Source organism: Lithobates pipiens, unplaced genomic scaffold, assembly GCF_037356315.1.
Source record: "Lithobates pipiens isolate NorthernLeopardFrog02 unplaced genomic scaffold, aLitPip1_a1.2 Scaffold_8, whole genome shotgun sequence".
NCBI classification, from domain to species: Eukaryota; Metazoa; Chordata; class Amphibia; order Anura; family Ranidae; genus Lithobates; species Lithobates pipiens.
In genome coordinates this window covers 464616992-464631282 of record NW_027507903.1, presented here as the reverse complement: position 1 = coordinate 464631282, position 14291 = coordinate 464616992, and the positions used below count along the sequence as shown (strand labels likewise).

General features: G+C 44.0%; 1 protein-coding gene across 1 annotated transcript in view; it reads left to right on the top strand.

Moving 5' to 3' along the window:
* LOC143960199 (uncharacterized) overlaps positions 1-14291 on the top strand; it is a 111292-nt gene that overhangs the window by 58704 nt on the left and 38297 nt on the right. The window contains exon 3 of the mRNA XM_077468524.1: positions 13503-13601. Within this exon, the coding sequence (XP_077324650.1) occupies positions 13503-13601 (99 nt within the window). The remainder of the gene's footprint in view (positions 1-13502; positions 13602-14291) is intronic.

Sequence of the window (14291 nt, the reverse complement as noted above, 5' to 3'; positions counted from 1 at the left end):
CATTAAAGGTTTAACCACTTCAAGATACTATGTATATATCAGCCACAACCCTGGTATTTTTTACTTTTCAGCTGGCTATGCCTACACTATCCGCCCCCCGTCTGCTCGCCAGTGTTTCTCTGGCTTACCGGTCTCACCAGCAAGCCCGGAAAGCAATCCAGCTCTCTTTGCGTGCCTGGCCACAGAGGAGAGACCAGACCTTCTCTCCTCACCTCTGTGATCTAAGAGAACCAGAGCCACTTCATGACATTATCTCTGGTCTAAGGCAGATGTAAACACATTTTTTATTTTTTTTGTGAAAGTGTAAGATCAATGTTTTTTTTCTTTTTTAACTGATGATTTCAAATTAGAGGAGCGATTAGGATCTTATAGACCCCAGATCTCTCTCATAAAGAGGACCTGCCATCCCTTATTTCTATCACAAGGGATGCTTACATTTCTTGTGATAGAAATAAAAGTGATCAAAATCAAATTTAAAGGGACTGTGTAAAAAATCTAAATCAAAATAAAAAATGTAGTGCATAGAATCGAATGCATACTTAGGTCACGCATGCATATATGTAAACTGTGCTCGCACCACACATGTGAGCTATCACCTTGAGAGTTATAGCGAGAGCAATAATTCTAGTGCTAGATCTCCTATAACTGTAACCTGGTAACCTGTAATAAAAATGTAAGCGTCGCCTACAGAAATTTTTAAGTATTGTGGTTTTTCGTCATTCCACAAGAACGTGCAATTTTAAAACATGACATGTTAGGTATCTATTTACACAGCGTAACATCATCTTTTATATTTTACCAAAAATGTGGCTATATATATTGTGTTTCTTTGCATTAAAATTTCATTAATGTGTATTCTTTGCAAAAAAATTGTGTTTGAAAAACTGCTTTTGTGAACACTGTGTGACACAAAAAGTTGCAACAATTGCCATTTAATTCTCTAGGCTTTTTGCTAAAAAATATATATACATCCCACTTCCTGTTTCTTGCCTGTTAAAAAGGTACAGTGTTGTATGCCCGCGCAATTGTCACTCAAAGTGCATCAGCGCTGAAAGCTGAAAATTGGTCTGGGACTGAGGGGGGTTTAAGTGCCCAGTAAGCAAGTGGTTAAATTTCATACCGGGGGGGGGGGGGGGGTGTATAGTATGCCTGTAAAGGGGCGCATGTTTCTTGTGCTTAGAACTGTCCCTGCACAAAGGGTAATTTCTGCAGGAAAAAAAGTAATTTAAAATCACTCGCGGCTATAATGAATTGCCGTAATACAGAGAACAGTCATTGAAAGTCATTGATAAAAAAAAAAGCGTGGGGTTTCCCCAAATTCAATTATCAGGTACTTCAGGTCTGGTATGGATATTAAGGGGAACATGCATAAAATTAAAAAAAAAAAATTATGTGGGGTTCCCCCTAAATATTTAAGGGGAACTCCACGCCAATTTTTTTTAAAAAAATGGTGTGGAGTTCCCCCTAAAAATCCATACCAGACCCTTTATCCAAGCACGCAACCTGGCAGGCCGCAGGAAAAGAGGGTGGGACAAGAGAGCGGAAACCTGCGTTACATCAGGGGGGGCGGGGTCACCCACACATCATTGGGGAAGCCAGACTTTCCCACTTGCGTCAGAGGGGGGCGGGGTCAGGTGATGGGTGGCCCCGCCCTCCTAATATAAGAAATATCAGGCTGCCGGGATCCCCACAGTGTCTCCGCCAGTGGAGACAGAGGATGGATGCGCTGCGCTGGAGGGAGAGATCACCCGTTGCTGGATCAGATCAACCACCGCTGGACCCCGGAGAGATAATCATCCGTCGCTGGATAGCAAGAGTTAATTACCACCGCTGGAATCTTTTTTTTCATTTTTGATAAAGGACTTTTGCAAAGGTGTGTGTGTCTTTTTTAACATTCTTTTACACTTTCTTTGTGAAATGGTAGGCCCTTACCATTTCAAACTGGGGGGCGGGATCTGGGGGTCCCCTTGTTAAAGGGGGCTTCCAAATTCTGATAAGCCTCTTGCCCGCAGACCCCCACAACCACCGGCCAGGGTTGTGGGGATGAGGCCATTGTCCTCATCAACATGGGGACAAGGTGCTTTGAGGGGTCACAGACCCCCAAAGCATCCCAATGTTGAGGGATGTGGCCTGGTACGGTTCAGGAGGGGGGTGGCGCTCTCTCGTTCCACCCTCTTTTCCTGCGGCCTGCCAGGTTGCGTGCTCGGATAAAGGGTCTGGTATGGATTTTTAGGGGGAACTCCACGCCATTTTTTTTTAATTTGGCATGGAGTTCCCCTTAATATCCATACCAGACCTAAAGGGCCTGGTAATTGAATTTGGGGGAACCCCATGCTTTTTTTTTTTTTTTTTTTTTTTTATCAATTACTTTCAATGACTGTTCTCTGCCGACAATTCATTATAGCCGCGAGTGATTTTAAATGACTTTTTTTCCTGCAGAAATTACACTTTGCGCAGGGACAGTTCTAAGCACGGGAAACCTGTGCCACTTTACAGGCATACTATACACAACCCCCAGGTACAAAATTTCAAGGAATATTACACTTTTATTGTTTCACTTTAATCATTATTAAAATCACTGCTCTTGAAAAAACGTCAGTTTTTAAAACTTTTTTTTGCATTGATCCATGTCCCCTGGGGCAGGACCCAGGTCCCCAAACACTTTTTAGGACAATAACTTGCATATTAGCCTTTCAAATTAGCACTTTAGATTTCTCCCATAGACTTGTACAGGGTGTTCCGCGGCTTTTGGAATTTGCCGCGTACACCCAAAATTGTTCTCTGTTCGCCGAACAGGCAATGTTCGCGTCGAACATGAGTTCGACTCGAACTCGAAGCTCATCCCTACTCCTGACAGTGAAAACATCGGTTTAGCATTTGATTCAATCAGTAGGTATGTAAAACAGATGCCTTACGTGTTCTCAGTCATGATGTACAACTGTGTCTGTCTACATGCTGCAGTGCAGACAGCAATCAAGCTAAATGTAAACAAAATAATGTTTACATTGGCCTGGGCTTGTGAAAGCCTGGGAAAAGAAAATGCAGAGGTAATAGGACAACTTTTCAAAGTTGCTAGGTATGACTGAATATATTAAAAGTGTCATTGTGTATATAAAAATGCAGTTAGTGTTATTGAAGAGAGGATATATATATAGCAAACCACATATTAAATACTGTTCAACAACATATGTCACCATGTACAATATGCAGTATAACAGCAAACAGAACATAGAGGTAACACTGGATCACAGTACAAGAAAGGATCAAAGTTTAAAGTGAGAACAGAACAGTGAAACAGTGGCTATCCAGCAAGAGGGATTTAGGACAGTGACTACACAGAGGCCTGCTACCCTGTCAGTGCAGTCACCTGCATATGGCAATACAGCAGTCTCTACACAGTCAAGCATTCCTGCAAGCAACATGTCACATAGCCAGGCATCCTCACTCAAGACAAGGTTCCAAGTTTCGGCTCCTCCAGATCTTCCTCCGCAAGCAATGCACTCGCTATCGCACATGCAAAAGCTGAAGCTGCCAAGGCCCGAGCAGCCTTTGCTGAGCAAGAAATTCAGATCAAATAGGAGAAAGTGAGGCTAAAGGCACAGTTAGAGGCCGAGGAAGCCCTCCTAGAATAACCCTAGAGAAACTCACTGTAGAGAAGGAAGCAGCTGTATACCCGAGAAGTGAATGCAGCAGACACAGCAATATTCTCGACCCAGAAGCTGAAACTCAAGATTCTTTACAACAAACTTCAGATTACATCAATCAACATTTTAAGCAAAGCAGCGACAAAGATGGCGTCAAAGAGACAAGCCAAAGACACTACGCGGTATTGCCGCAAGTCAGTGACAAGTCTCAAGCCTGCAAACAGGAGAAATCCATGCAAAGTGACGCCTCCTATGAAAGACTCCGTAAACGTGAGATAACAGACGCTTCTAATTGTCCTCCAGAACCAACATCCAAGTCAGAATGGTATGACAGAGGTCGGCTTGACACCCTCAAAAGGTATGACTACACACAGCCATCTCTCCACGGCAACATACAGCAGGCTAACCAAGCCACCATAGACTTTGCAAGGTTATTTGCACGACGGGAGTTAGTCACCAAAGGACTTGAAAAGTTTAATGACTGCCCTGAAAGCTACAGAGCCTGGCGGTCTTCCCTTCAAAATGCCATCAGAGACTTATTTGTCTTGCAGTGAAGAGATAGACCTCCTGATCAAATGGCTTGGAAATGAGTCTGCCGAGTGAATCAGGACAATAAATATAAACTACCCAGACACTGGTCTTAAAATGATCTGCGATAGACTTGATGAATGTTATGGTTCAGCAGAAGCAGTAGAAAGCGCACTATTCAAAAGACTTGATAACTTCCCCAAAATACCTAACAAAGCCTACCAGAAATTTAGGGAGCTAAGTGACTTGCTAATGGAACTTCAAGTAGCTAAATCCGAGGGGGACTTACAAGGACTTGCATTCCTTGACACAGCCAGAGGTGTCAACCCCATTTTACAAAAGTTACCCTATAACTTGCAAGAGCAGTGGATTACACATGGATCTCGATTTAAAAGACAGCATGATGTTCCATTCCCTCCTTTTTCTGTTTTTGTGGACTTTGTGTGTCAACAAGCTAAAACAAGAAATTATCCAAGTTTTGATTTTACATTGTCATGTGCTGTTCCTTTAGGACTTAACCCTCGCAAACCTCCAGTAGCAGTACACAAAACTAACGTGACTCCTCCAGATTCTTTTCACAGGTCTGCCAACTTCTCTAACTCCGAGACAAAGGTCAAAGATCCTGGTAAGCAGTGTCCCTTGCATTGGAAGCCACATCCTCTCCTAAAATACAGAGCCTTCAGAGAGAAAACCCTGCAGGATGGCAAGGCCTTCCTCAAGGAGAACCACATCTGCTACAGGTGCTGCTCTTCAACATCGCACCTCGCTAAGGACTGTAAGGTCAGTTTAAAATGCACAGAATGTGATAGCTCAGATCACAACACAGGTTTACATCCTGGGCCAGCTCCATGGACTTTACAACACAATTTCAGCACTAGTGAACATGGCGGGAGGAAGAGCATATTACAACTACACCAGGGATCACTTCACAATGTACAGAGGTCTGCAAAGGAGTCATAGGTGGCAGGTCTTATTCCAAAATCTGCCAAGTCAGAGTCTATCTAGCAGGCCAAAAAGACAAAGCTATTAAGCTTTACGCAATTCTGGATGACCAAGGTAACAAGTCATTAGCCAGCTCAACCTTCTTTGACATCTTTGGCATTAAAGCCCCCAGCATCCCCTACTCCTTAAAAACTTGTGCAGGAATAGTGGAGATGGCAGGGAGGAGAGCATCCAGCTACCGAGTCCATTGACGCACAATCAGGCTTGTCTTTGCCAACTCTTATCGAAGGCAACCAGATCTCAACTTTCTCATGCTACAGGAGAATCTCCTATCCCGAATCAAATGGGCTTCTGCTGAGATTGCTTCATCTTCTGAAACCAGCTTACAGGCACAGTATGGTCTACTATGGCATGAGGGTAAAATCGTGGTACCTAAGGATAGCTGTGTCTTGACCACAAACTGGCCAGACACTTCGGTACCCTGAAGATGGGCGAACTGGTACAACGCACGTTTTGGTGGCCTCAGGCGGTAGGGGACTTTAAAAGTTAAGTGGAGTCTTGTGTCACCCGCTCCCAAAGCAAGAACAGCAAGGTAAAATCTTGGGGGCTATTGAAGCCATTGCCCATTCCAGAGAGACCCTAGAAGATGGACTTCTTTGTGGAACCTCCCTCGGCAGAGGGTTTCTCCACCATCTTTGTGGTAGTGGACAGGCTGTCCAAAATGGCCCATTATTTGCCTATGAAAGGGACACCCTCAGCTGTGGAGACTGCAAAGAACTTCATTAAAGAAATTGTAAGGCTCCATGGTGTTCCAGCTAACATAGTGTCCGACCAGGGTGCCAGTTCACCTCCAGGTTCTGGAAGGCTCTGTGTGGAACCCTAGAAATTGAATTGGCCTTCTCCTCTGCATATCATCCTTAGACGAACGGGCAAACGGAAAGAACCAATCAGACCCTGGAGCAGTATCTCCGTTGCTTTTTTCCTTCTCACAAAACGACTGGGTCCCTTTACTTCCTATTGCTGAGTTTGCTTACAGCAACTCTTCCCATTCTGCCATCAAGCAAACCCCTTTCTTCACTAATTATGGCTTCTACTCGTCCTTCCTGCCTAGTACCATACCTGAATGCTCAATTCCTGTGGTTTCCGAAAACAATAACTTTTTTTCCTGAATAACAACAAACTGTTTACAAGAAACGATGATCAAAACACAGGAGTACAATACAAAGATTTTTGATAGGAAAAAAACGAGGAGAACTCACCTTAGTGCCTGGCAACCAGGTATGGTTATCTACAGTGAACTTGAAAATGGCTTGCCCCTCAAGAAAATTGGGTCCTAAATTTCCTGTAAAAAGGAAAATTAATGACATAGCTTATGACCTAGAATTACCTGATGCACTTAAAGTTCACCCTGTTTTTCATGTGAATCTGTTGAAACCTGCTGTACCGAATCCCTTCCCTGAACGGAGTATGGGTCCACCGGAGCCTGTAATAGTTAATGGAGAGGGGAAATTTGAGGTGAAGACAATCTTTGATTGTAGAAGTAGGTACAACCAGATTCAGTTTCTAATAAAATGGAAAGGGTATGGGCCGGGAGATAACTCTTGGGAGTCTGAAAGCAATATTCATGCTAAAGCACTAACGCGATCCTTCAAGAGATCCCATGCTGAGAAGCTGGCCCAATTGGGCATCCGGTGGCTGCCTTTTAGGAGGGGGCAATGTCAGGAAGTTTCCAGCAAGAAACACAGTGCTGGCCACCCTGGCGCGAGTCGGTGGAAGTGCTACATCCGCTTTAACCACATGCCAACCGCTCACAGTAAATATACTGTGAAAGTGCAGCAGGTACAGTCATTATCATGTACATTGCCTGCCTTCTTTTGGGCTTACCCACAGCAAGAGTTTGGCAGCAGATTCAGCCAATGATTTTCGCTGAAACCTGCTGATTGGCTGTGCCCAGTCACACACGGAGTGTATACAAACGCAAAGAACTCTGTGTACATCTGGCTGCCTGGCTGATCTGGCTGATCTGGCTCCTTTTTCTCGCTGAAAAGCAGGGAGAAAAAACGTAGAAATTAGAAAGTAAAAGCATCACACATTATACGTTGTTAGGCACACAGTTAACTCATTGATTGCTCCTGGATGTTAACCCCTTCCAAACCAGTGTCATTAGTACATTGTCAGTGTACAGTATTAACACTGTATTAGTGTCACTCCCAGCCAGTGTCTGCCAGATTTCCCACCACCCTATCACAGTCCCACTATTAATGGCTGATCACTGCTATTACAGTATAGCATCTACAGTATAAATTACAGTATATATACCAGTTCTATTCCCTCTTAAAGTGATTGTAAAGGTTTTTTTTTTTTTTATAACAAACATGTTAGTAGCCCTGAACCTCCTCTTCTGGGGTCCTTCAGTGGTTTTCCTGTCTGCTCCCTGCATCGAGTGCCCCCTCAGAGGCCCGCATTCCAAGGGGACACCCATGCCGGCACGCTCCCGAGTCATACCGCTGCATCCATTGACACAGACAGCTATCAAAAAATTGGAGGTGATCAGGGCCGGACTGGGAATAAAAACCAGACCTGGAAATAATTTAATGCCACCCCCGGAAATAATTTCATACCAGCCCCATTGCATTATTACACCAGTATAGTGCCATTTTTTTCTTGATCAAAAAAGGGAAAACCATGCATTTTAAAGCACATTTGAAGGATGTATTATGCCCGTGCCCATCAACGCAGCCTCATCAGTGCCCATCAGTGCAGCCTCTTCAGTGTCCATCAATGCAGCCTCATCAGTGTCCATAAATGCAGCCTTACCAGTGCCCACCAAATGCAGCCTTACCAGTGCCCACCAAATGCAGCCTTACCAGTGCCCACCAAATGCAGCCTTACCAGTGCCCACCAAATACAGCTTATCAGTGCCCATCAAATGCAGCCTTACCAGTACCCACTAAATACAGTAAAAACAGGGGTGAACAGCGGCGCTAGATATGGTGATAACATAAAATTATATAATATCCGAGATCTTGTATGATTAGCATCTGGGAGGCAGCTCCCTTAGAGTGAAGAGATGGGCTCTGTGTAGAAATGGGAACAGAGGGGCGCCAGACTGAGTGCAGTATAAATCATATCATATGCTGCACTAAATACAACCTTATTAGTGTCCATAAAATGCAGCCTTATCAGTGCCCATGAAATGCAACCTTACCAGTTCTCATGAAATGCATCCTGAATAGCGCCCATGAAATGCAGCCTTACCAGAGTGCCCATGAAATGCATCCCGATCAGCGCCCAGAAAATTCAGCCTTATCAGTTCTCATGAAATGCAGCCTGATCAGCGTCCATGAAATGCAGCCTTACCAGAGTGCCCATGAAATGCATCCCGATCAGCGTCATGTGTCCTCAGAGGGGGGTGGGGTCACCCGTTTACGTCACCGGTAGGCCCCGGCCTCAGCTATATACAGTGCCTTGCGAAAGTATTCGGCCCCCTTGAACTTTTCAACCTTTTGCCACATTTCAGGCTTCAAACATAAAGATATAAAATTTTTATTTTTTGTGAAGAATCACCAACAAGTGGGACACAATTGTCAAGTGGAACGAAATCTATTGGATTTTTGAAACTTTTTTTAACTAATAAAAAAATGAAAAGGGGGCGTGCAAAATTATTCGGCCCCTTTACTTTCAGTGCAGCAAACTCACTCCAGAAGTTCAGCGAGGATCTCTGAAAGATCCAATGTTGTCCTAAATGATTGATGGTGATAAATACTATCCACCTGTGTGTAATCAAGTCTCTGTATAAATGCACCTGCTCTGTGATAGTCTCAGGGTTCTGTTGAAAGCGCAGAGAGCATCTAAAAGGTCTGGTATGGATTTTGGGGGGACTCCTACACCATTAAAAAAAAAATTGGCACAGGGTTCCCCTTAATATCTATACCAGACCTGAAGGGCCTGGTATGAATTTTGGGGTGACCCCCACACAATTTTTTTTGTATATTTTGGTTCTGGGTTCCCCTTAATATTCGTACCAGACCCAAAGGGCCTGGTAATGGACTGGGGGGAGGACCCATGCCGTTTTTTCCAATGAGTTTTATCTATATTGCCACGGCCAGACAATTCATTACAGCCGCGAGCAGTTTTAGATGACTTTTTTCCTTTAGAAATGTAATTTTGCTGTGGTTTTGTTCTAAACACGGGAAAACTGTGCCACTTTACAGGCATACTATAGACACCCCCCAGGCACTATATTTAAAGGAATATTTCATTTTTATTGTTTCACTTTAAGTATTATTAAAATCACTACTCCTTAAAAAACAACAGTTTTTTAAAACTTTCTTTTTTGCATTGATACATGTCCCCTGGGGCAGGACCCGGGTCCCCAAACACTTTTTATGGCAATAACTTGCATATAAGCCTTTAAATTTAGCACTTTTGATTCTTCATGTTCGTGATCCATAGACTCTAAAGGTGTTTGTGAATTTTTTGCCTGTTTGCAAGACCTGACGGGGGGGGGGGGGGGGGGGGGTTCGGCTCATCCCTACTTACCAGTTCTCATGAAATGCATCCTGATCAGCGCCCATGAAATGCAGCCTTATCAGAGTGCCCATTGAATGCATCCCAATCAGCGCCCATGAAATGCAGCCTTACCAGTTCTCATGAAAGCAGCCTGATCAGTGCCCATGAAATGACACAGTGGGAGATCGCTACTGTTGTGACACTGACTGATCATGTACATGAGGAGGAGGGAGGGGAGGACTCTGGCACTGAAGCCCCGGCTCCCTCCCTCTGCCTCAGCCCACAGCTCTGGGATCAGCCGTGGGTGCCGCTGCAGCCGCTCAAAATGGCCCCAGGGCAGGCAGTCTACCAGGAAATTTCCTGGTATCCCGGTAGGCCAGTTCAGCCCTGGAGGTGATATATGTCTGCAATTAAATGGCCAACACTCCTCTATTCAATGAGAATAAAGATTTCTACTCAGAGAAGGCCTTTAAAGGCAGAGATCATGAAACAAAGATTCAAATTTAAAGTTTAGTAGTATCAAAAAGTAATGGTCACAAAAAAGTATGTATAAAAACATTGAAATGCTGGACCAGCATGAAATACACTACATCAATACTGTTGAAAATCATAAAACACAATTGATGTAAGCAATATGTACTGATTGCATTTGCAATTCCTACGCATTTTTTATTGATTTCCACAAGCACTATAGCACTTTATCAGCACAGCAAGATTTAAAGCATGTCATATGGACTTTAATTCCATTTTTGGTTTGTTTTATTGTATTAATTGATTATGTCACTTAGAACTTTGGCACTTTATTTTATATTGATTTGATCGATTTATGTCTCAATATTGATTTTTTGGTACTATATACTGTTTATTTGTATTTTTATTTGTTATTGCTTATTGACACTAGCTTGGCGCAGTATTTACAAAGAGAAAGCAACAAAGAAAATCTGATTAGTATGGGACTAGCACGGAACCACAGACATGAATACCCAGTGGCATCACTGTGGGTGAGAGGAGATATTGAGAATATACAGTATATGAAATTAAAGTTAATGTCTATGCACAGCATCTCAAGATAATCTATCCAAATATGATACTGCACATAGATGCGCATGAACGTACCTTAAGGCTAGGTTCACATTGCTGCGATGCGGGAACGCCGCGAATCCGCGGCGTTTTCCCGCATCGCACACCTCCCGCCGGCAGTTCACACTGCCCTATGCGGACGGCTGGGGGTGTCAATGTTATGTTAATGACACCCCCAGATCCGTCGGCATATCGCAGTGCGATCTGCCGACTCGCACAGGAATCGGATCGCATGGTGTGAACCCCCATGCGATCCGATTCCGTTGCGGACCCAAAAAAGGGTCCCGTGCGAGTTTGCTGCGGGAGCGCTGCGAGTTCAGCCATACTATCTGTATGGCTGAACTCGCAGCGCTACGGAGATCGGATGTGATTTGCTGTGCGAATCACATCCGGTTCTCCCCCCGCAGCGGTGTGAACCCAGCCTTAAGCTTGCTGTATTTTTACACAGTATACTTGGTAAAGGAAAAGGAAGAGAATATATGGTTGTCTTTCAACTGATTTGTAGTTCAATGTGTCTACCCATCTTCCCCTAAAGTATATTATGGGGAGCCTGATGGAATCAAGGAAAGAAATCTAAGTCAGGGTTCAAAGATCAAAAAAGCTACAAATAGTCTAACATAGGTCAATAAATATATATGAATATATATATATATATATATATATATATATACTGAGGCCCAAAGACCACTCACCTGTAGGCCTTCCGATTTCAAGTATGATTGCTGAAAAGCATAAAAAATTGTTGGAGCCAGAGCCTCAAAGGAATCCTATCATTACAGGGCAGCAAGAAAAAGGCCATCTAAAAACATAAGGAAACTGAGATACTAAGTTTCTTTGGTGAATGGTATGACTTGGCCATGAACATATCTGTCATGGTAAATAGTTAGAGCCTACCTGTATATATAAATTCTAAAAAGGTTTGCTCCACGTGTGGGGGATACGCCAATCAATAGGGTCCTCCGAGTGTGCAGGACTCGGCCAGGCCCCCGGCTCCCATGTCACTTGATTTGATTGACAGCAGCGGGAGCCAATGATTCCTGCTGCTATCAATCTGTCCAATGAGGACCTGAGAGCTGGAGCTGCTGTGCTCATCTCCGTCGATGGAACAATCGGTTCAGGTAAGTAAAAGGGGGGTCTGGGGGGGTACTGCACTACAGAAGGTTTTTCACCTTAATGCATAGAATGCATTAAGGTGAAAAATCTTGAGGGTTTATAACCCCTTTAACGCTATCCAAAACCCCCCAAAAATACATGAAAAGAGGGAAACTGCGGGACAAAAAAAAAATTGTTTGGTTATACTTTAGCTTTGAATGTGGAATTGGGACTTAGTTATTCTTGATGTAATGTAACGTTGAACACAAAATAAACCTCTTGTGTTCCTACACTCAATAAAACTTGTTGAGGGAAGCCACTGGCTATTAGCAAGAGGGATGTGATTCAGATTTGCTCAGCAATTAATTTGTTGTAATTTTCTAAGATTGAAGAAACAGGTGGATTTGGAGCAAATTTGCAATTAGCAAAATGCGGCTTATACCCATAATGCCCTGAGCCACAAGAACAGTAGGCTTTGAATCCTTTGCGTTCAGCAGACACCACAACAGCCAATAATGGCCAAACTGCATAACCCAGCAGCCTCCCCTTTAAAATGGCTGGCTGAGTAGGGTATACACATTCAATCTTTACTTTTTGTTCAACCAACGTGCTGAACGAAAGAAAATAAAAAATAAACTTTCAGATCCCTGCATTATTACAAACAATGTGTGATGCAGGGATCTCCCCTGTTGCACTATTGTATGCTGATGGGGGACTCCTCCATTCTGCTAGAATACACAAATCTGCACTTGCTCCCATCGGCTGCAAGTGCTGATCTAATGCTGGTTTTCTAGCATGACCGATTTTTGGTCCATGTAGTGTCAGCGTGCATACGTTTCTGTAGGGAGAGCATCAGGAGACTTCACTGATTAGGATCCGTTATGAAACTATGTTCTAATTTTGTGAATTACAGTGGTAAAGTACATCTGTTTGTGTTCCTAGTAGGACACTACCAATTGACTAAATTGAGTTGTTTTTTGCTTTTCTTTGGTCTTTATTTTGCAGTGGCAGGGTTGTTGTTTTTTCCTTTAAAATAGTTGATTTTTTTTCACAAAGAACAATTGGTAACAGAGACAATATTTGATAAATCAAAGCAGAGTTCCACTCGTTTTTCAGTTTATTAAAAGTCAGCAGCTACAAAAAGTGTAGCTGCTGACTTTTAATAAACAGACACTCACCTGTACCACAGTCCAGCGATGCGGCCACCCGAAGCCTCCTTCCTCTCCCCTTCCTCTCCGCCAGCATCACTACTGTGGGCACCCCGCTCTGACAGCTTGTGGCTTTACAACCAGGTGCGCATTGCACATGCGTGAGTCATGCTGCGCTGTTCTGAATAGCCGAGCAATTTTCTGGGACCTGTGACATGTCACAGAAGTTTGAAGGGAGGATGGGGAGAGAAGGTGTCGCCTAGGTGGCATCCGTGGAAGTGGGAGCTGGGTACCTGTCAAAACATAACACGAAAAGAATAAACAAGCTTCCCATAAGATTACATGCATTTGATATATTTTATGATTTTATGTATGATATTTGCCATTTTATGTATGATATTTGCCTGTAAAAATACACCATGTGTAGACATCCAAACACTGCAAGGCTGCTTTTTTTTCAGGAGGAATTTAAGACAAAGGGTACATTTTTAAGAATACTGAATATTTTTTTTTGGTGAACATTTGAGCATGTTTTTTTTTTTTATTGTTATTTCAGGAGGTAAATCAGATACTAGCACAGAATCCAATGACAGAGACAGACACAAAGGGACAAGTGACCTCCCAGTGACAGAAACAGATGATCCTACATGCTCAGGTAGGTTGTGTTTTCAATTAACTGACTTTCAAATATAGAGAAGATCAGTGGCGTAACTAGAACCTTCAGGGCCCCGATGCAAGAAACCATGAAGGGCCCCCCTGAACCCCAGCCAGGGCCCTTCCATCCGAGTCCGGCGGTGGAACTCCAGGGAGTGGTCACAGGTATGACCTTTGTGAGCCCAGTAGTTCCACCACTGGTATCAGTATTTTTATTTTTATTATTTTTATTTTTAGGTGCCCCATTCCTGTCCCTAAGCAGGATGGGGTCCCTGTCCCCAGAAGAGATGAGGTCCTTTTCTCCAGGGCAGATGAAGTTACTGCCCCCAGGTGAGAAGGGGTCCCTGTCCCCAGGGGAGGTGGGGGTCCCTGTCCCCAGGGGGAGATGGAGGGGGTATGTAATGGTGTGTGGGGGATGGGGTCCTCTCACTTACCATGACCAAGCTGCAGGCCGCGCACTCATCCATGTTGGCCTGGGCTCCATCCAGTGTGCTGGACGGGCGATCAGCATATCTCCCAGAAAGACCTTTCATCATCTGTGTATGACGGGGGTGGAGGGGGGCTGGCAGACAAGCCTGCAGTGTCCTCCGGGGAGCCATCTCTCATAGGGCTGCACTGCATCTGTGTGCTTAAAGTTTGTTTACCCGGGAGAAGTATGCAGTGCAGTGTGGGCTGGACTCAGGGGGGGCAG